Below are 23,083 nucleotides of genomic sequence, written 5' to 3'. Positions count from 1 at the left end.
AACATATGCTTAATATTAATCTCATAGAAGTGCCTTACAAGTCACCACTCAAAGTTAAGCATGTGCTTAAGGTCTCTGACGTTCTATGCCAGACGTTGACCCAATATCTCAAGGTGTTGTTTTACTTTAAATGTTTCCAGCAATCATTTACTAATTCTCTGTTGGTATAAGGTATTCTTGGTGGTGCACAATTGAAATATCAAGCAGTACAGTAAGATTACACTCTGATTGTGTCCCTATTGACACAGTTGTGCTTTTCTCCCCTAATGACAGGCACTATGATGCTAGAACTCCAGGAGAGGGTAACTGAACTCGAAAATTGGAAGGATGGGAAAGGTCTTATCATCCATGGTGCAGAAAATACCTTTTGCTCAGGATCTGATTTGAATGCTGTCAGAGCAATGTCCAGCTCAGAGGCAAGTTTATTATTATATTATTATGTATTACTATTATTTTCTTTGTGTTACCATAGCACGTGGGAGCCTCTTTCATAGAAGAGCACCTCATTGTTCTAGGCACGGTACAAACACAGAACAACAAAATGGTCCCTGGCACAAAGAGCTTATAATTTAAGTATATGATGACACAACAGATGGATACAGACAAGTGGGTAAGCAAAGAAACAATGATAAAATATTAGCGTGATCAGCGGTAGTATCAGCACATTAGTGGCCAAGTGATTAATATACATTTTATTTTTGGTAGAAGATGCAATCTTTGATGTTCTGAGGAACTCTTTTTTTCAAGCAAGGACGTTCCACAGTGCTCGTACTGCGATTATACATAGAAATCTCCATTTATGTCACACGAGGGTTGTTATAATAAGTAAAAAGTAGCTGAAAGGTCTTTGCAAACCAAATGTGTGCCAACTTGTTCTTGTAGTTTGCAGATTAAGCTTTCTCTTTCATTCCATATTTAATAATTCTCGAAGTGTCTATTTCCATATAAAGTTTCTTTGACATTCAGCATTCTGTTTATACAAACTGGATCCACTGCAACAGGAGGGAAGGCTGATGTAAAATGGTCCTCAGTAGACTTACTGAGAGGAATGGAATGGATAGGTATTGATACGATCTTGTTCAAAGAAAGTACTTTCTCTCCAAGAAGCCAAATCACATACAAGAACTAAAATAAAACCACAAAAGCCACAAGAACTGGCCTGAGAACACTTCAAATACACTTTTGGCTTAATGACCGTGGCTGTATTCAAACCAATTTTTCAGATGTGAGAGATTGTTTAAAATTGCCGATCCCTGAAACATCCATCCACTGGGATTGAATATCTCTGAAAACACTAAAGCTGTATAGCATGAGGAATAACATTTGCTTTTAATCCAATCTTGCAGAACTCTACTCATTAATGAAGGGTGGAACATTAGGTTTTTGATCATCCGCATGGTGAAGGTGGGGGAATAGCTTTTGTGTCTGGTCCAGTACTTTTTTCATTGCATTTTTGCATGGTGGCTTTTCTCCATGGCATTTCTTTTTTTTTTAATGCAATTATTGAAAAACAATTTTTTATTTGAGTAATTTTCTGATTTGTTTTCTGTGATTTTTGTAGATCCAGCACAAATCTTGCATTTTTCCTGTGGTACAGAGAGGCAGAAAGATGGCCCAGAAAATTGAGGGATTTTCATGCCCTCTAGTGGCTCCTCCTCCCTGCCTATTTAATCTCTTCTAATCTGAAAATAAAAAATGATAGCACAAAGGTAACGCTGGCTAGGAGGCAGCCCCTGTTCTTTCCTGGGACAAAGTGCTTTCTGCATGGGTGTCATTGGCTTGTTGACCAAATTACAGAAAACAAATGAGCAGGAATGGCACGTTTAAAAAAACCTTGTTTTTCTGTGACTTTGCCTGCAGGAGCAGACCCTAGCTTAAGAACAGCAATACCCTTACTCTGCAGAAAACCACAGAGATACAGCTAACTGAAACAGAGGGGAAGCTGTAGTACAGTGGTTCCCAAACTTGTTCCGCTGCTTGTGCAGGGAAAGCCCCTGGCAGGCCGGGCCGGTTTGTTTACCTGCCGCGTCTGCAGGTTTGGCCGATTGCGCCTCCCAGTGGCCGCAGTTCGCTGCTCCAGGCCAATGGGAGCTGCTGGAAGTGGCGCAGGCCGAGGGATGTACTGGCCACCGCTTCCAGCAGCTCCCATTGGCCTGGAGCAGCGAATTGCGGCCACTTGGAGCCAAAATCAGCCGAACCTGCGGACATGGCAGATAAACAAACTGGCGTGGCCCTCCAGGGGCTTTCTCCGCACAAGCAGTGGAACAAGTTTGGGAACCACTGGTCTAGAGGGGACAGGTGAGAGGAATAGAGGAAACTTGCACCTCTTCTTGATCCCTCTCTAGAAGCTGTAAGGCAGTGATTCCTGAGCTGCGATTTGTAGACTACCAGTGGTCTGTGGGGAGCTTGCTTTAGCTGAGAGCGTAACCTAGGCTATTTGACTCTTACAGGAGTAGTGATGTTCTAAGACCATCAATATGGTTTCATATTCTATTTTCTCTGTGAATGGGGTTTTCCTTCCCCCAACAAACTTACTTGTCTTTGTACCAACAGATAGTTCATTCCTATATTTTTATTTACTATGTGCACTTTGATTCGTTTTCTTCTTTCTCTGAGGATAGTAGTGAGCTGTAGCTCACAAAAGCTTATGCTCAAATAAATTGGTTAGTCTCTAAGGTGCCACAAGTACTCCCTTTCTTTTAGCTAAAAGTGTGATTGTTCCAGTAGTCTCCAAAGAACATGTTTCTTACTCTGATCAAGTTCTGTGTCTGGTAACCTACTTCTTCTTTTCTTTCTGTCTTATCAGAAAAGTCTGTAAATATAATTGGTCAGAGCTGAGTTAAGGTTTCTGAGAGTTCTTCTCATAGTCTTTCCATGTGAAATAGACAAATCTTTCTACCGCCTGATAGTTATTCTGAAAAGCTCTAGTAGGAAGAGATTTGTTTTTGTCTACTGAATCACAGACATGCTTATCAAAATGTTCTACCCGATTAATCTTTAGTTTCCGTTTTGACTTTCAGCATGAAATTAAAAGTGTACAAAAGTGCCAGTTTGAATGCAAGGACTCCACTGTGGTGTGATAAAGTATAAACAAATTCGTCAGGGACAATTTGTTTGGCTGCATCCTGTTGATTATAGCATATAAAATGCAGCACTCTGGTCTGAGCCTGAACATTGTCGTAACATCAATATCTGCAATCATATTGAATTTTTTCTTCTTGCACAATAATACTAGACATGATCAAATAAGGGCTTACTCCTGCACCAGATGGGAATGGGAGAGCTGCTATTGACTTCAATAGGTGTGAGATCAGACCTGTAATAATGGATAAAAATCTGATATTTTAAAATACAGTCATATGTACTGTGAAATGCCATTTCCAAGCAACCTTTGAGTTGTTATGGGACAGAGCCACATAAATGGACTTAAATGGAGCCATCACAGTTTACACTAGCTAAAGATCTGCTCTCATATATTAAACTGCCAGTTGTTTAATTCACGTGCAGTTCATACAGAGCAGTGGTGTCATGTTGTGCTCTCAGAAGCCCAGAAATAAATGGCAGAGTAGCTGAAATGTTCTCGCACCTAGCAGGTGGTCATTCTAGTAACTACTTAAGACATGTTGGCAGGGCAGTATGAAATAAGCTTGACCTGCATGTGCTATACTTGCTCTGAGTAGAAAACTTCAGTCAACACAGCACCTTTAACTAGCACTAAAACTTAGTCTGCAAAAAATACATATGTAAGTGAAATGGAGTTGTTTATTCATCACATTAAAATTTGTTTTACTTGGAAGACTGAAGCAAAAATCTGTTTTCCTTATCCACAGATTTGTTCTGTCTCATCCACACAGCTACAGGAATAACTAGCATGCTCACTCTCTCTTAAGCAGAATTGAAACATTTGTTCTAGAAATACATATGTGCAATTCAGTGAATAGACTTTGCAAGCTGAAATAAAAGGGGAGACTAGTAGATGTTGTCAGAATTTTTTAATTGAAACATTTTTTGACAAAAATAAAATTTTCAATGGAAAATTTTCATCTTGTTCTAAATTTTCTGGTTTTTTGAAAAGCAAAAATTTATACTGAGAACTGAAAATTTACACTCAACATTGAATTGAAAATTGAAAATTTCTTGGGGTTTGTTTTGTTTTTTTCATAAAATAAATAAAATCAAAAATGTCCTGTGAAGGATAATTTGGCATTGTTTGACTAGCTCTAAATATTTTGAGTCTACTATCTTTGACAAATATTTTGTCAGCTAACTACTAACAAATATTTTGTTACAACTGTGATAAATATTTTGAGTCTACTAACTTTGGCAGTCTCTTCTCAACACTGGTCTTAATTTTAATCTCACATCAATATAAATCAATAGCAACTCCATTGATATCAGTGGAGTTACACAAGAATAAACAAGTTTGAGATCAGAATCAGGGCCTTAAGAGAGCAAAAGAATTTTCTATACCTTTACTGTATCTTAGGGTGGTTTTAATCTTTTTTTTTTTTTTTTTTAATTCTTTATAGGATGGAATGAACATGTGCATGTTTATGCAAAGCACCTTAACCAGACTCAAGAGGTAATATTTTCTCTTTCTTCTTCTCCATGAAGAAATCATGCAAGGACTGCAATGAATTTCTGGCTACATTTTCAGAAGTGGTCTCTAAATTTACATATACAGTTTATAATAGTGCAAGCTTTTGGAGCCCAAAATCTCATATTTGTGTGTACAAATTGGGTAGTGACATGTGTGTCTCTACATCTGATTTGCACGTACAACTCTGAGTTTTAGGTTTTGCAAAAATTTGCACAGATAAAATTGCAGACCTATATTCGGAGAGCAGGCTGAAGTCACTTTGAAAATCTGGGTCTTCACATTTTCTATAGTTAACTCACTGGAGGCTGGTGAGCTTTCAAAAGTGGGAAGGCAAAACTTACACAGCCTATACAGGTGCATTATTTTATTTTTTTAGGTCAGCCACTTTATGGAAGGAACACGTGCAGATGAGGGGTATAGTAGTTCACTTTTACCACTGATAGTTTTTCATACTTGGTTTTTGTTCTCTTTTGTTTGTAGCATACCTTTAGAAATCAAGAAATAGTATTTCTAATGAGTCTGTGCTGTGGATTGTTTCTGTCCTTTAGTTGTCATTCACATTTTTCAAGATGTCTGTTGGGGGCACTTGGAAGATAAAAGGGTTCTATATTTCCAGACGATATATGAGAGAACATTGAGATGGGTTAACGGCCATGCTCCCCATCTTTCACTAACCTTCCCCAGGAGATCGTAGACCTGTTATTTGTATCACAGCACTGCTTAGAGGTCTCAGGCAGAACTGGGACTCCATAAGGAAAAACTTTTTCACTAGGAGGGTGGTGAAACACTGGAATGCGTTACCTAGGGAGGTGGTGGAATCTCCTTCCTTAGACGTTTTTAAGGTCAGGCTTGACAAAGCCCTGGCTGGGATGATTTAATTGGGGATCGGCCCTGCTTTGAGCAGGGGGTTGGACTAGATGACCTCCTGAGGTCCCTTCCAACCCTGATATTCTATGATTCTATGCATGTTGCATATTCTAATACCATCAGAATAGACAGGACAGACAAATGGTGGCATAAAGATATTATTTAACTGAAGCACAGAGAGATTAAGTGATTTACCTAAAATCTCACAGGAAGTTTGTGGTAGACCTAGGAATTGACCCCATATTTTCTGATTTCCATCTGAGTGCATTAACTACAAGACCATCCTTCTTCTCCAATAAGCTCCTGGTGCCTCGTCTCTGTGAATATGAGACATACAGGCATTAATGCTTCTCTAAGGGATGTTTCTTAGGCACAGTTGGGGGCTGAAAATTGTTCCTGCTCCTGTGGTTTTATTCCCTGTCTACCCATGATGGAGAATTCTGAAGTTTATTTTTGCATCCAGGTTTCTTGTTTAACCTCACAATAAACTGTCCATTAACTCACTGAATTACGTTTAGTCTGGCAATTAGAGACAACCTACTGTGTAGAAATGTAAACTGGCATTGACCAATTGCTTCAATTTCCTGGTAGACCTCAAGTTGGTTAGTGTGATTAATGAAAGTATTACTGACCTTGAAGTAACAGTGGGACGAGACTCCCCCCAGCGGGTACAGGCAGATACAGCAGTCACAAAGGCTACAAACTGCTTCTTCCCTTCAGGAGTTCTGCCAGTGAAGGGCAGTTTCATTTATAAATGAGACTCTATAGGAGACTTGCAGGCAGAGGCTGCCTAGAAACCATTCTGAATCACAGCATTCTTTAGGTTCCTAGCTACACTCCACCTCATCCAGCCCTGCCCACTTTCTATACTCTGATCTGAAGTCATCCAGTAATCTACTGTTGCTGACCCCACCACCATTTCTTAATGGCAGACTTTTTGCCACAGAGGCCCCATAGACCAGGCTTCTTCTGGTGGAAAAGGGAAGTGGATCAAATTCAGTATTTTAAAAAAGTCATCCCAGCCTTCATGTAAAGCATTCTCAACCAAAATCCTCAAGATGTTGTGATAAATGAAAGGGGGGGAGGGGTAGTTCCCTTTTATGAACACCCAGCCAGCTAGTAGCTATAAAATCCCTCTTAGTAGCTATTCTCTAAGTGCTCTACCTGTAAAGGGTTAAAAAGTCTCACTGCTATGCATAAATAAAAGGAAGCGAGTGGGCACCTGGCCAAAAGAGCCAGTGGGAAGGCTAGAACTTTTTAAAATTGAAACAAGACTCCCCTTTTGTCTGTCTGTCGTTGTTCTTGGGGAGAGGCAGACAGGGAGCAGTTATGCTGTGAAAAGCTTGGGCCAGGTATGAAAAATTATTAGTATCATACCTAGAAACTACTCATCTGAAACCCCAGATATGTAAGTAGATCAGGAAATGTCTAGGAAGACACGATTAAGTTTATCCCTTTTATTTCTTTATGGCTTGTGGATTCCTCTGTGCTAACCCCAAGTGTTTTTGTTTTGCTTGTAGCCTTTAAGCTGGACCTCAAGAGAGATATTCTTGATGCTTAATTATTCTAGTTTTTTTTTTTAATCTAGCAAAAGCCTAAGTCCGAGATGTATTTTCTTCTTTTTTTATTAATAAAGTTTACCTTTTTTAAGAACAGAATTGGATTTTTGTGTCCTAAGAGGTTTGTGCACATGTTGTTTTATTAGCTGGTGGCAACAGCTGATTTCCTTTGTTTTTCTTCTCAGCTTTTCCCTGGAGGGGGGGCAGGAAAGGGCTTGAGGGTACCCCACAGGAAGGAATTCCCAAGTGTGCCTTCCTAGGTTCTCAAAGGGGTTTTGCACTTGGGTCGTGGCAGCATTTACCAATTCAAGGTCAAAGAAAAGCTGTAACCTTGGAAGTTTAATACAAGCCTGGAGTGGCCAGTATTAATTTTTAGAGTCCTTGCGGGCCCCCACCTTCTGCACTCGAAGTGCCAGAGTGAGGCATCAGCCTTGACAGAGGCGCGTGTTATTTTCCAACTAAACCAAAATGACCTTTCTGTTGTAACCCACGTCCTCTGTTTCTCTTACCACCACTTCCAATGCTTGTAACTATCTGTGAGCATGTTAGGTCCCCACTTACGCGCATTGGGGTACTGGAAGGTCTTTTATTTGTCTCTAGGGCACTATACGCACTTACGTGGCTAGATAAATAATTAACAATATTTTGTATCATTCATTAGCAGATACGTTTCACAGTAGCACAGTGGATTGTTTCACTAATGAAGGTGACACTCATAGACTTTAAAGCCAGAAGGGACCATCATGAACATCTAGTTTGACCTCCTGCACATTGTAAGCCACAGAACCTCACCCACCCACTCCTGTAATAGACCCACAACCTATGGCTGAGTTACTGAAGTCCTCAAATCATGATTTAAAGACTTCAGATTCCAGAGTATTTAGTTTAAGCCAGCAAATGACCCATGCCCCAGGCTGCAGAGGAAGGCAAAATCCCCCCAAGATCTCTGCCAATCTGACCTGAGGGAAAATTCCTTCCCAACCCCAAATATGACTATCAGTTGGACCCTGAGCATGTCAGCAAGACACACCAACCAGACACCTGGGAAAGTATTCTCTGTAGTAACTCAGAGCCCTCCCTATCTAGTGTCCTATCACCAGCCACTGGGGATATTTGCTACTAGCAGTTGTAGAAGGCCCTGTGCCACTGAAGGCAAATCTCATCATACCATCCCCTCCATAAACTTACCAAGCTCAGTTGTAAAACAAGTTGAGTTTTTTGTCCGCACTGCTTCCCTTGGAAGGCTGTTCCAGAACTTCACCCCTCTGATGGTTAGAAATCTTCATCTAATTTCAAGCCTAAACTTGTTGATGGCCAATTTATATCCATATGTTCTTGTGTCAACACTGGCGCTTAATTTAAATAACTTCTCTCCCTCCCTGGTATTTATCCCTCTGATGTATTTATAGAGTTCAATCATATCTTCCCTAAGCCTTCTTTTGGGTATGGTAAACAAGCCAAGCTCCTTGAGTCTCCTCTTGTAAGATAGGTTTTTCATTCTTCTGATCACCCTTGTAGCCTTTCTCTGCAGATGTTCCAGTTTGAATTCAACTTTCTTAAACACAGGAGACCAGAATTGCACACTGTATTCCAGCTGAGGTATTACCAGTGCCTTGTATAATGCTACTAACACTTTCCTGTCTCTACTGGAAATACCTCACCTGATGCATCCTAGGATTGCTTTATCCTTTTTCATGTCCACATTGCATTGCAAGCTCATAGTCATCCTGTGATCGACCAATACATGCAGGTCTTTTTCCTCCTCTATCACTTCCAACTGATACATCCCAGGTTATAGTAAAAATTCTTGTTGTTAGTTCCTAAATGCATAAAATATTAAATATCATCCCATTTCTATTACTCCAGTTTACAAGGTCATCCAGTTCTTCTTGTATGATATTCCAGTCCTCCTCACTATTGGCAATACCTCCCAACGTTGTGTCATCCGTAGATTTTATCAGCACACTCCTACTTTTTGCACCAAGGTGGTGAGTGAAAATGTTAAATAAGATTGGTCCCAAGACCAATCCTGGAGGAACTCCACTAGTAAACTCCCTCCAGCTTGACAGTTCACCTTTCAGTATGACCCGTTGTAGTCTCCCCTTTAACCAGTTCCTTATCCACCTTTCAGTTCTCATATTAATCATCATCATCTCCAATAATACACTAATAATTTCCCATGTGGCACTGTGTCAAATGCCTTACTGAAATCCAGGTAGATTAGATCTACTGCATTTCTTTTGTCTAAAAAATCAGTTATTCCGTTAGATGCTTTGTTCTCTTGGTGTTCCAGAATGGTATAAATATTGCAGGGATCAGTTTTGTTCTGTTTACATGCACAGATTAAGAGATCGAAGGCATTTGAATGATATGACTTCTGTTTACTGAGCATTTACTGCAGAAATTTAATGCTTGAGTCCATTCATTATTTGTACATTGGTATTAAAAATATACACTCTGGGTACAAAAATCCTCTCTGTCTTTCTCTCTTGTGTAGGCTGCCTCTGATTAGTGTTGCAGTAGTTCAAGGAAAAGCTCTGGGAGGTGGAGCAGAATTTACCACAGCATGTGATTTCAGGTAGGATTAAAATCTTGTTGAATAGACTCCAGACAGGTGACAATGACTGAATGGTTGTCTCTGTGGGACATGTCATGTTTAAGGTATTCTATTCCACTGCTGATCACTGACTTACAACCTGTAGGGAAATGGCTTTCTACTAATACGCTAAAACCACCAGTTATTGTAGAAATCTGAGGAATTAATAAATCCATGACATCTGCATATGGATTCCTAGAATGCACCAGGACTCATATCCGTGAACCCCAGGACATTTGTAATTTTGCGCACTTGCTGTGTAACTATACCATGTGTGGAAGAGAGGTTTGGGTTTCCTGACATTAGAAACAGGAGAGATGCTTTACCTAGTAGTTCCAGACTGCAGCTCCTGATGGGGGGGGAAAGAACATAACCACCAGTGAAGCCAAGCCAAGCACCCCACGCTGGGCAAACAAGGGAGCACCTCTTCATTCCTTGATGGGATCAGATATCTGTGAACAGGATGCTACCTCAGTGTTATTCAGACTACAACACAAATAAATTAAACTAAACAGGTCTTCATTTTAGGGTAAAAAGAGCTCAGCCTTTAGTGCTTCTTCTGCCACGTGACCTCTCTCATCTGCACTCTGGGCTCTGGTTTATGTCTGTTACTCAGTGAATACCCTCAGATACGCCTCTGCAGTGACTTTAACTATTAATTCTCTACATTACAGAAGGGTTAGTTCAAACTTCCCCTCTCTGATATGTAAGTATGATACATTGCATATCACCTTACGTCCCTACCTAGCAGCTGAATTTTTGTACCCTTAAAATGTACCCAAGCTGAGGAATCCGTTGCCATAAGTAAAAAAAATTTGCTAAGTCCCCATTTCTTTTTAATGTTCTATGAAAGGTTACATCGAGGGTCGTTTTTTAAGCACTTGTTTCCTGGACTGTAGTACTGGGGAACTGCGTACAGTTTTTGGTGCATCAATATTGGAAAGATGCCAATAGTTGGAATTCAGGGGATAGCAAACGAGGCTCCAGTCCTGCAAGCTGCGCAGGGGTTTGTCAGCATGAAGCGGTCTGAAGGAGCAGGGCTTTAATTATTAAGAGGCTGAAGGCAGAGTAGGGACCAAGAGACTAAAATAACTGTATATTTGTCATTAAGTTAAATGATGTTTAACAGGGATGTGAAAACAGTTTGCTGGCACAAGAAGCAAAGGGATAACACAGGTGGCTCCCTCTGAAATCAGTGGGAATTATCCATGTGCATCTAAAGGAGGAAAAACATAAATGCCTAAATGGAGGGGCTTAGGACAGTCCAGAGAGGCACTTATAAGCAAAGGTAATGGTATAAAAATGAGCAAAGGAAAATATATGCTGGATATCAGAAAGTACCTCCTGGCAATCAGTTCTATGAGAATTTAGAATAGCCTCCCAGAGGAAAAGGTGGAAGCCATTTCACTTAAGCCACTTGAAACTAGACTAAACCATGTCTTTATAAGTATCTATAGAGCTCTTAGAAAAATGAGACCCCAGTTCTAAATATTTGACATATAAAGCATTGACAGGAGCATACAATTAAGAGGACCTAAGATAAGTTTTTTCCTTATATCAATGGATCTATAAATGTACCTGCTTTAAATATCCTTAACCTTAATTTGACACTCTGAACAATATGTAATATAAGTAAGTCCCATCTGGTAGTACAGAATGCATCTTTTGGCTTTCTAAAAAACAATTTAATATTCTCTAGTCTTACTGCAGCAATGCAGTTTTGATACACTGTACAATTATAATCACTGTCAAGTAGTTTGTAGGAAGTGGGCAGCTGGAATTCCTTTCATATTCTGCCATAATTTTCCTAATAGCTGTAGCTGTGGATCCATCTTCCATCACTTTCCAACACCCCAATCCAGTACAACTAAATAACAGCTATGCAGAAGCACTAGGTGGGATTTTAATGAATAACAAAGGCAAGATCTTGATTGGGATAGGGGGTTAGAGAGAGAAACAGAATCTACTGCAGATGACTTCTCAGGTCCCTTCCAGCCGTATTTTTCTATGTTTCCATGATTCTGTGATATTGGGGGTGAAATAATGGATTCACTGAAGTCCGTGGCAAAACCTGGGTCAAAGAGGAGGTTAAGGACATTGAAAACAAAGAGGTTTATTCGTTTTCTCAAGTAAACTATCTGTTCCTTCTTTTTTTTTTTTTTTTTAAGTTATAGATCTTGGCAATTGTACAAGCTAAAATTGGAAGTTGCAAAACTGTTTCCATTTTCAAAGTTACTGAAATATTCACTACTCAACTAAATTTTTCTCTGTATGTTATCTATCCAGCGGCCTTGTGTACACACACAAGTTGTACCACTTTAAGTATACCCGTATAGTTAATGTGGGACAACCCCCAAGTGTGGATGCAGTTATAGCATTATAAAGGTGCTTACACTGCTATATCCTATTCCAGCAGAGAAGAGGAAGAAGCTATGCCAGTATAAGGCACCATTATGGTGGTATAACAATGTCCACACTAGGGCTGGTACAGGTAAAACTGTTTCAATTAAAAAAAAAAAAATCATACCCCTAACCAACATAGTTAATTCAAATAAAAATAGTTTGTAGACCAGGCTTGAAGTTGGTTTCTGAAGTTTGAACAAAATCCCTTCATCTTTTTTATGTGATGGAAACTGAGGAAAATAAATACTTTTATCTCTGTAATAAGAAACAAAATTCTAGTGTCCCCTCACTACTGTTTTAAACTGAATTACCTCAAATATATATGTGTATGTGTGTGTGTGCGCATGCATGTGCTCATTGGGCATCAAAGATTTTTAGTTTAGTCTAATGAAGCTTGACTTTTTGTGACATTATTGCACATTTTTCCCAGCCAACTTGGCAGGTCTGGAAGTTGCTGTTCCCAAACCCTGCCTGAGTCACTGTGCATTTGCAATTTTACATGAGATTGTAGCACTCATTGAAAAACATGAATGATTATCTATTGTCGAATCACCTAAAAGCCCCGATCAATGCATTTTACAAAAAATATGCAAAATGAAGACAATTCCCTGCCCCAGGACTGCAGAGACTTAAGCACATGCTTCTTTTAAGCCCTATTCATAAAGTAAAGCACAACATAAATCTTTACAGGATTGGGGCCCTTGAAAGCTAACGATCTGTGATTGACACGATGCATCAGATGAATAAACAGACAAAATGGAGGTAGGTGAGGGACAACTAATAGTAAAGACATGATGATTTGCACAAATTAGTAGTCTCAAGGAACATAACTGCTGCCTTAGGCAGCAACAGCGAGTAGCAATTTGTAAGCACCATAGTGCCTGTCTTTCATTGACTTCAATGGGAGTTAGGAGTCTAACCTGCTGAAGAACTTTTGGAAATCCCAGTTGCCACCTATCTGCATCCTTAGGCACCTATCCCAGACACCTTTGGAAATCTAGCCCTAAATCACTTTTGAAAATGGGTTCCTATGTCACTTAGGGCAGGTCTTCACTACCCGCTGGATCGGCGGGTAGTGGTCGATCTATCGGGGATCGATTTATCGCGTCTCAACTAGACGCGATAAATTGATTCCGGAATGTGCTCCCCGTCGACTCCTGAACTCCAGCTCGCGAGAGGCGGAAGCGGAGTCGACGGGGGAGCGGCAGCGGTCGACTCGCCGCCGTCCTCATGGCCAGGTAAGTCAACCTAAGCTACGCCGACTTCAGCTACGCTATTTGCATAGCTGAAGTTGCGTATCTTAGGTTGACCCCTCCACCTCCAGTGTAGACTAGGGCTTAGGCATTTTTGAAAATTTTGCCCTCTGTCTTATCTCCTTCCCTAACACACACACCCCCAAAGATCATGCAGTCACAATGTGGATAGATGTGCCAGTGCCCTGTTAATCCAGCCTCAGAGAAACTGTCTTCAGCCAGATGACAGCAACAGTAAAGGAGGGAAATTGCCCGTCCTCATAACATTGACCTGAATTTGGTGTAAAAATCTAATTGGGATCATTTAAATGCAAACATTACTAAGCACCACTCAATTCTATTCATTTTATAAAAGAAATAAAGGAAATTAAACAATTAAAACAATTGTTAAATGTAACATTCATATTGCACAATTAAAATTACAAGGAACCCAGTTGTCGTATCATTACTTTGGGTGAGCAGTACCTTGCCTCATAAATGTTACCATTGATTTAAAGAGGGACTTACTTGCTGAGTGATCCTTCTCTTCTGTGAGAGAGATAGTGGTAGAATCTGTCCCATAGCAGGAAACATATAATGCTAATATCTTATTAACAATGTTAAATCAGCCAAGTTCCATGTATATGGTGTTTTTTATTTCTGTATTTCTTGTGAAATATGTAGCTTAATGTATTATTGTTTATGGTATAAAATGTGAATCATAAAACATAATTCTTTGCTCCCAAGAAAGCTATAAAGACATTAGTATTCTGAAGCAAGCTTTTCCAAGAGTAGGTTTCATAATGTTAGAACACACAGAATTAGCTTCTTTGAAAACTTTTTGCTTTGTGTAAGGATTTCAGCTTGTATTTCTATCAGAATCAGTGTTTAGGTAAACAAGATGCTTTTTATTTGAAATAGTAGCTCTTTTCAGAAGGCAGAACATGACATGAATTTAACAAAGGGCATTCGCATATTCATGAGCTCTTCTTTGGAAGTCCAATCTGACAAAGTACTTTTAACCAGATGCAGTACGTTTCCTGGGGGAGGGTTGGGGGCCAAAAATATCCAAAAAGTCACGAAAGTGGACGTTTTCAGGAAAAGGAATGTTGGTTAAATCTAGGCATGGGTTCTGGTAACTTTAGCTGTTTGTTTAATATTCCAAAGGTCAGCTGATTTATTTTAACCATGTACATATTTCTAAAAAGTCAGTGCATAATTTTAAAATTTCACTGAACATCCATGCATCACAGCACATTTGTTAAAAACCCTGGGAGGTTTCTTAGTACAATTTTCTGACAAATTTTCAAAGAGCCAGTTTATAGCTTTAGAAGTTTCAGATTCTTCGGAGTTCCAGGAAGCATTTCCCTCAAAATGCTGTTATTTTCCTTGGTCTGGTACATTTGACTGCTGCTTAAATAATCACAGCAGTGTTAAGGATGGGATTTTTTTCCCCATGAATTACCAGTATTCATTTAATTTTGTTGTAAACAGGTTAAATGCCCATTTTGCTTGGAACAATTTATACATACATTGTCTAGAATTCCAATATATTCAGTTCTCAGAGTTTGGTTTTAATCAAGATTTAAATAACAGCAAAACATAAACTTCATTCTAAATTTTCTTTCCAAGCTTGGTTGTTCCGAGGGCTTTACCTTAGTACTAGTTCCTTTTCCCTCAGAAAGAGAGTCAAGGTTGGAGCTAATGAGATCTACTTGGCAGCATGAATCAGCTGTAATGACTACGAATTCATAACTCCGACTCCTCCTCTAATCTTCTTTGTCTGAAAATCTGCCTATGAGTGCAGTTGCCATATTGGTTGTGTACACCATTGCCTCAGTTCCACTTTTGCTGAAATCCTCCATCCAGGCCTTCAGCTCTTCCTACTTCAGCTACTGCAACTCCCTTCTCTATTGTCCCACAAACCCCAATTCTCCAGACATCAGAAGGTGCTGAATGCAGCTGACTGCCTTCTCATGTGTTCAAAGAAATGTGACCACATCACCCCAAATACAATCAACTTCTATGAGAATCATCTTCTAAATAATCCTTATTGTTAAGCTATGATCTTGTCTGTAGCTGCCTCATCATGGACTTGGACTCTGTTTGCTCACCTCTGAAAACTGGGCATCTTTTGTTAAGTTTGGCATTAAATAAGAGCCACTGGAAATTTTGTCCCTGATTCTTATTAATCTGCACATTCCATATTAGGATCCTACTGGGGGATCGGGGAGAGAAACAAGTCCATTGCTTATTTCATATAAATTATTTCAAGTTAAACTTTAAACTTGAAATGTTGTTTGGGACTTTAAAGAAAATATATTATGGATTAATTCAACAACTGGAAACATTGTAGGGTCATGGGAAAGGAGTTGTAAGAACACTTAACTTAAAGTGTAACATGAATGTGATTTCTCGTATTGGCAGTAAGCCTATTACTTTGACCCAGATGTTTAGAAGAAGTGCCCAAAACATTCTGTACTAGGGACTGTCAGGTAGAACTTTTTTCTTTTTCTTTTTTTTCTTTTTTTCTTTTTTTTGGGGGGGAGGGGGGTTCTTGGATATCATTTTAACTTATTTAACTCTTGCTAATGAGGCTATTATTTTAATCACTGAAAGAATTTATGAGGACTGCACTGTCCTGTTGGTTTATTAAAATAGTAGCTGAGACCTGTCCCTTTCTTTCAAGACTCTAGATTTCAGCTGCTCACCTTTGTGAGTTGTGTATTGCAAGCAGGAGAGAACCTGACTTTGCAGAACCTTCTGTTCATTGACCCAGAATTTGGGATTGTAGAACTGCTTGCAGAACTTGCAGCTAAAAATATCCCTCCGTGAGGGGGAGGTTTGCTGAAAGCGTTTAAAAATATATATCTCTGTAAATTAAACTTTTGGCATAGTTTGATTTTGAGTGGTTACCATTATCATTTTCAGCCAAATGAATATTTGTGACCAGAAGATTTTCAAGAAGAGCAAAACTGGTTTTGCTTTGTTTGTTTAATAATACCAGCCTTCCCCTTAGATAATCAGCAAAACTCTGTAGGAGAAACCTTTTGTATATCAACATTACAATATTTTCACAGTAGAATTCTCACTTGGTGTTACAAGTAAAATGGACCTGCTTTGCTTCCTGTCGTCCCCAATGGTGAAGCAGCAGTAGTTGCAATGCATAATTTTCTTATTTCTTCTCTGCACAGAGCAAAAACACAAAGGGCTCTCCAGAAAAGGGAGGGGGTTTACTCATATAGTTGAGCATTTGTGGGAAAGAGCAGGGAAGTCATGTCTGTCAGACATCCATAGTATTGCTATAGTTTGAAAACCTGCTAAATGTTAATAACTGGAAGCTGTTGATTGATTTGAATGTATAATGTATAATTTGAATGTTTAATCAAGGTTTTTGTATCCCTTTAGAAACCTAACTAATTATTCAGTTAAAACTGAAAAGCAGGTGAAATTGTGACTCACTTTCTTTAGGATGAATCTCATGCGGTTATCTGTTGTGAGAAGAAGGGTCAATTTTGATAGATTGAGTGTAGGGTTATATGGTCAAATTTCAGAAAAATCTGTGGATGATTAGATAATCTCTTTACAGAATACCAGGATAATGAATTGAAAGTGTAGGTAGGGCAGACAGAGACTGAAGGAATACAACAACATGCAGGTGTAAAAGGATAATTAGTCCCAATTTGCTTTTTAGAGGAGACTCTTACCCTGGAGGATTGAATTCTAACAGCATCTCGACCTCTGTCATTAAAATCAAAGTGAAGGTTGCAAGCTGCTGATCAAATGCTTTGCTGACTAGATGAATTATTTTAGTGTAGTACTTCATATTTCTACTGTATGACATGCTTCCCGCTGCACACCGCTACGTCAAAATTGATCAAAGACTCCAAAAATCACTGCATTATAAATTTCTTGTCCTGAGGTAAAATCTCATATAAAACATTCTAGGTAATGTAACCACAGAGGGTTTTTAAATTATTTTTGTAAGTAAACGGCCCCAGTAATCTGAGTATAGCATTCCCTGGGCCAGCTATATGACAAGGGAAGCATTACCAGCCCTCAGAGTATCTTGCTGTGACGCAGGGGAGTCAGATTTAGTCCTTAGCTGGACTACTCCCATTTTGGATGGGCAGGGGCTGGGAATACTCCAGAAAAAATACTCAGCCTGTGGCAAAAGAAACACCTCACACAGCTCTTGAATAATCCCAACCCAATTGGCCAATGCTCAGAGCAGCAAGAGGAATGCCATCGCTGTAGAGGAAAGGGCTGACTTTGTATGAAAGTTTTCAACTCCAGCCCTCTTCCCTCCTGTACGTGTGACATGTGCCCCTGCAGCAAGGAAGATATGTTGACTCCAATAAGGGCATAACCTCACAGGGAATTGTAGTGAAATAGCTATTCCACACGAGCTTTCCATGTAGCCACATTTATTCCTCATCATTAAGCAACTTTTTGCTTTAGCTTAATCCACTTCCAAATTGGATTAACCTTTGTGGTTATGACCTGCTGTCAGGGTTGTCTCAGGTATCTCCCAGACCAGGAACAATGGCTCCAATTCAAGTGAAAGCACCTTGGGACAATGGGATGACTGAAGCATAGGGAAACTAGACCAACCAGGTTTCTACACAAAGCTGAAATTTGGAAAGGGGGAAATCCCCAAATGAGAGAACAAAGAATTCAGGTGTTAACCCTGGTTCTTAAAAGCCACAGAACTGAGGCAGAGCCTGGGGCGGAGCCAGGGGAGCACCCCCTGGCACATTAGAAAGTCGGTGCCTCTGTGGGAGAGCTGTCTCCCATCTGTTTAGAGTGGCTTCATCAGACGCGGCACAGCTGTACGAGTGCATCTGTGCTGATGTAAATTTGTAGTATAGACCTGCCCTGAGATTCTCAGAGGGGCTCACAGACACTTGGGCAGGACAGAGGAAGAGAGCAGCATGCGGTCTTTTTATCTCTGGGGCCAGCGGAGGAGGAAGGGAACAGGTTGCAGAGCAGGGGAAGAGAGGAGAAGCTTTGAACAGGAGTGGGGATGCTGCTCCTTCGAGGATCCTCAACTAAGTCTGAAGAATGCTATCATGTGTCCCTGAAGAGGTGACCTATAAACCCAGAGTGCCCATGAGGTTGGAGCTCTGGGAAAGGGCGAACTCAAGCTACTGGGGAGTCTGGGGAATCAGCACTGGCCTTGGGTAATTGGGCCATGTGGTCCCATTTCTATGAAAGGGTAACGGTGAGCCTATAACTAGGAAGTGTGCCATAGAGGCCAAGAAAAGAGACAGTCGTGCAGCCTAGTCAGATCATGGGACGCATAAGGGCACACGGGCCGAGTATGGTGGGGACCGGAACACAATAGTCTAGCGAGTATCCAGCAAAGGGAGTTTTACCAGGGCTGTGTGATAGCAGCCGAAGGATCTAGGGTCTGATTTCCAACTTTCAGAGGTGCTGAGCGCCAGTTCCATCCTTAGGATTTATGGGGCCCTACGCAGTATTATTAAAATGGTGCCCCTATGACTGACGGCAGCCCGGGCTCACAGCCAGGGGGAGGGGAAGGGACGAGGCAGCAAAGGATACCAAGCCATCTGGCCCGTTTCATGGCGGCGGAGAGTCACAGTTCCCCACATACCCTCTCCCTCACACAGAATGCACTGTGCCAGCGCATTTGGATCTGTGAATACGGCCCCTGCCTAAGGAGATTTCAGTGCGTGCTGGGTGTGTGGGAACTGACCCACTCTTACCTGCTCTCATGGGCGGTGGGTGAAGCTGCCGCTTGGGGAGGCTAGCTCCCCAACCCACCTCTTCTGCCTGTGGCCCCACCCATACTCTGGCCCTGCCCTCTCCCCACTGTCTCCCTCCTCTCTTCCCTGCCCCTCCCGGATCATTCCCCTTCCAGCCAAATCCCTGAACCCAAATGAAGCAAATGACATTTGAAAAAAACGCTTTTCTGCAATTTCTTTGTAAAGAAAATGGAGCATGTTTTCTACTGCATGCCAGATGGTGAAGACTGGACATGCAGAAAGTATCTAATTAAAAGCACTAAATTTGGGAATAAAAAATGTCAGTCACAGGTTTTTTGATATATCCTGAAGTTTGTCAGAGATTTATTTGCAAAAACTTTGTAGTAAGGGCAAGTCAGCAATTACATATTATAAAATACATCATGCAGCTCTTCTTTGTTTTACATTTTCTTAATCAGTATTTCTAAGTTGATTTTTATATTTTAAATGTACTCTTAAGCCTTCATAAAGTAATCATTTTTACTTTTAAGTTACTAGATCCCCTCCAGAGGAAGACTTACCAGGCTGCAGCAGCCAGCTGTGGTGGGAGCCTGCAGGAAGGGTCAGAACAGGGATAGAAGAGGCAGGAGGGTGGACACTAAGATCCAGGTGCACCCCAAATTTTCGGGTGCCCTACGCAGCCACGTATGTCTAAGGACGGCCCTACTGAGCCCTCACAACTCGAGCTGAAGTCAGTGGGAGCTCAAGCCCATGGTGCTTAGATAGGTTCCTGTCTGGCATTAGGAGATTCCAGGTACAAGATGCTTAAGCGGCTGGACAATATATGTGATAAGCACGCTATCCAGTTGCACTTTACTTTTGGGATAAAAAATAGTAAACATTGCTCAACTCTAATATGGGTCATATAAATCACGTGTAGAGGTTAACACTGAATATTTTTTTTTCACTGATAGGTTAATGACTCCAGGAAGCGAGATTAGATTTGTCCACAAGCAAATGGGTTTAGTACCAGGCTGGGGTGGAGCGGCCAGGCTAGTACAAATCGTTGGCGGTGGCGCTGCCCTGAAGCTGCTAAGTGGCGCTCTCAAAGTGGATCCTGAGAGAGCAGTGCATCTCGGGCTGGCTGAGGAAACTTTGCCTTCTTCAGATGAAACCAGATCTTTAGAAGAAGCCCAAGCATGGCTAAATCAATATACAAAGGCTCCGGCCGAAGTGATTCAGGCTGTGAAAAAGGTGGTCACAGCAGGAAGAGAGCTACAACTAGAAGCTGCCTTGCGGGCGGAGAAGGACATTTTTGGAACCGTTTGGGGTGGACCTGCCAATTTGCAGGCCTTGGCTCAAAGCACAAAACACAAATGATTAACTGTCAATGCATAAGGAAAATGTTTTTGATCTTTTGCAAACAAAGCCTCCACTAAAGCAGGTGTTTATTTGAACCATTTAAGAATTTGTTCATTTAAACTTGCACTCACATTCCTAGCTTGCATATCATGGAACCATATTTGGTGTGCTACCACAGAGAGAAATCCCCAGTGGATCCTTTGCTGTTCCAATCACAGGTAGAATGGAGATTAGTGAAATTAAAGGTAAATTCTGTGCTGGAAATTGAACTGTTACCCTCTCAGAATGAAGTTGAAGTCTATATTCTTGCTGCATTTTGAATTATTCGTTTGTGAAGGTGCTGGGTTGACTGTACTAGAAATAAAGCCTAGTCATCAACTGAACAAGTGCATCCCAGGCAGGAAAGTACACTTCCCCAGAACTTGCTGCCAATGTGCCTCAAATCAGTTTTGGTGGGACAACCACTAAGGTGACAGGGTAGTTTGTTTTCCGTCTTCAATCAATTCTTGGCCTCTCTGCTGAGAACGCAAACCAGGACGCTAATTGTAGTGATGGTTTTTAGAGGTGAAGGACTCCACTAGCACAAATAACTTCAAATAAGATAGCAATTTTTGCTTTCTGTTGCCTTTCTTTGGAATTCTAGCATTTGCTTTTGGGAATTGTTTGTTAACTTGCCCCTGTACATAACTTTTTTGTGATTAATTTTTCATTAATTTTCATAAAGAAACAAATAATAAAAAATACAGAATAGTAAATGACTTACAGTTTATTTATATCACCCAATACTGCACATTTCACGGGATTGCCAATAGAATTATGCAGTTACACAACTTCACAACTTGTCAAAACTGCAATACAAAATTAGACAATGTTACACAGATGTAAGATGTTATGGTGGAGGTTATAATAATAATAATAAAAGATGTACATAAATAGGGAGGAATGGGGAGGTGGGAAATGGGAGGGGAACAGTGGAGATGTCAGGTGGAAAGGAAGTCTGATATTATTTGAGCTATCTCAGTATTCTTTATCCAAATGTATCTAGAAATGGGGGACAAATTTCAAATTCACATAATTGCTCTCTACATCTATAAGCTTTCTTATTCTTATACACCTATAGTCTTTCTTTCACTACTTAGTCAGGTCAAAATACCACTGCTCTAATCTGGGTATAAGCCTACTCCATATTTATAAAACCATCTGCTTCGTAATCATTGCGGTCCTCAAGAACCAAAGTGTTTGTGGTGGAGTTCAACCCAGCATAGCAGGTTCATAACCTAGGATATAACTTTCAGCTGAGGTTTGGTTGCTGAAGCCAAGCACTGTTGTCACTCTTGTGTCCACCTCTTTTCCCTGATTATTGGACAGTCCCATAGCATGTGCACCAAGGTTCCTTTCTCCTTATTTACAGCACTAACAACATCAGAGGACAAGGCCCGCATCTTGCACAACTTTTGTGGCATCCAGTATATGTTGAATAGAATCTTTTGCTGTATCAGATGTAACCTGAGTTCCACAGAAACATTGTTAACATTCTGTAATATGCCTTGCCACTAGGATCATTTTAAGGCCTGTGATAGCCCCTTTCTCACTCTTTCACAAATAACCCCAAACCAGTCGAGTTCCGCTTAATTAGTAAAGTAGACATAGTGGACATGGGCCTGGGGAGTTTATGAAACATTTCCAGGATTCCCAATTCTTCTGACAGTCCTAGGGCATCTGGACCAATCTGTAGTTAGCAAGTGTTTTTGTTGTAAATACTGCCACTCTGCTGAGGGTGTCAGGTTATAGCTTTGCTTTAGTGTTAGAAGAGAGGCAAAGCCCTCATCCTTGACAAAGTGGGAAATGATGCCCTTGTTCAGACAGTTCTTCCACATTATATCTTTTTCCCAGTTTGCAAGACTGGGTTACTCCAAATTGGTGCTTTTGCGTAATGGTGAGGATGGAAGACCTGAAGACCCAATGAGCTATACCCTCAGAGGAATTTAGGCACTGCCGTGCTGAGTATTGCAGTGCCTAACTTTCGGTGGCCTGCTGCCCAGTGGAGCTCCCAGCCCCAAGTTAGGAGCCCAGGCTCCTCATGCATTGTACTGGGGGAGTTAGCAGTCTAAGAAAGGAATTCACAGAAGCCAGTAAGCTGAGCAGGGAGCCACCTAAACTAGCCAGAAGTGAAAAGGTGAGGAGAGGGATCAGCACAGATGCTGAAGCCCCACTTCATTTTAAGTGTGATGTGACTGTTGGCATGGCATTATCCATGAGGGGCTGTTGGGTAATTCACTGTGTATTGGTATAGAAAATAGCATGAATGTGTTGACCTGCAGAGCGTGCTGGAAAATCACATCTCTTCCTGCCCCCTACTAAAGCTTTTGAAACAATGGGATGTCAGATGGTTGGGGTATTTTCAATCTTTTCTGTTTATAGTTGGATGGTTAATTCATTCTTGTTACTGTGAGGACTGACAACTAGATTTATTTTTGATGTGCGGTTTGCATTAGTAAATAAATGTGAAACTGCCTAGACCTTCAGACAGGCATTCTTTGATTTAGGTTTACCAAAAAAAAAAAGAATTATTTTGACTTTCAGACTTGTTGACTTTCAGGTTGTTGCAGGGCCACCAGTTACAGTTCATGTGGAAGTGATGCAAATAAGATACAGATGCGATTGAAAAACAAACATGGAATCCCAGGATCCCATATTTTATTAGCAACAATAGATCCCTGCAGAAAACTATATACAAGAAACCCAGAGATCACCAC

The 23,083-nt window shown here is 40.6% G+C and overlaps 1 protein-coding gene across 2 annotated transcripts in view; it reads left to right on the top strand.

Annotated features, from left to right (window-relative positions):
• ECHDC1 (ethylmalonyl-CoA decarboxylase 1) overlaps window positions 1-21,082 on the top strand; it is a 46,849-nt gene extending 25,767 nt beyond the window's left edge. For both annotated transcript variants that reach the window (XM_048844608.2, XM_048844609.2), the window contains exons 3-6: window positions 274-416; window positions 4,530-4,582; window positions 9,524-9,604; window positions 19,940-21,082. In XM_048844608.2, the coding sequence (XP_048700565.1) occupies window positions 274-416; window positions 4,530-4,582; window positions 9,524-9,604; window positions 19,940-20,345 (683 nt within the window). In that variant the 3' untranslated portion in view covers window positions 20,346-21,082. The remainder of the gene's footprint in view (window positions 1-273; window positions 417-4,529; window positions 4,583-9,523; window positions 9,605-19,939) is intronic.
• Window positions 21,083-23,083: the final 2,001 nt, after the last annotated feature.

The sequence above is a fragment of the Caretta caretta genome, chromosome 3 (genome assembly GCF_965140235.1).
Source record: "Caretta caretta isolate rCarCar2 chromosome 3, rCarCar1.hap1, whole genome shotgun sequence".
Classification (NCBI taxonomy): domain Eukaryota; kingdom Metazoa; phylum Chordata; order Testudines; family Cheloniidae; genus Caretta; species Caretta caretta.
This window is presented reverse-complemented; position numbering and strand designations above follow the sequence as displayed.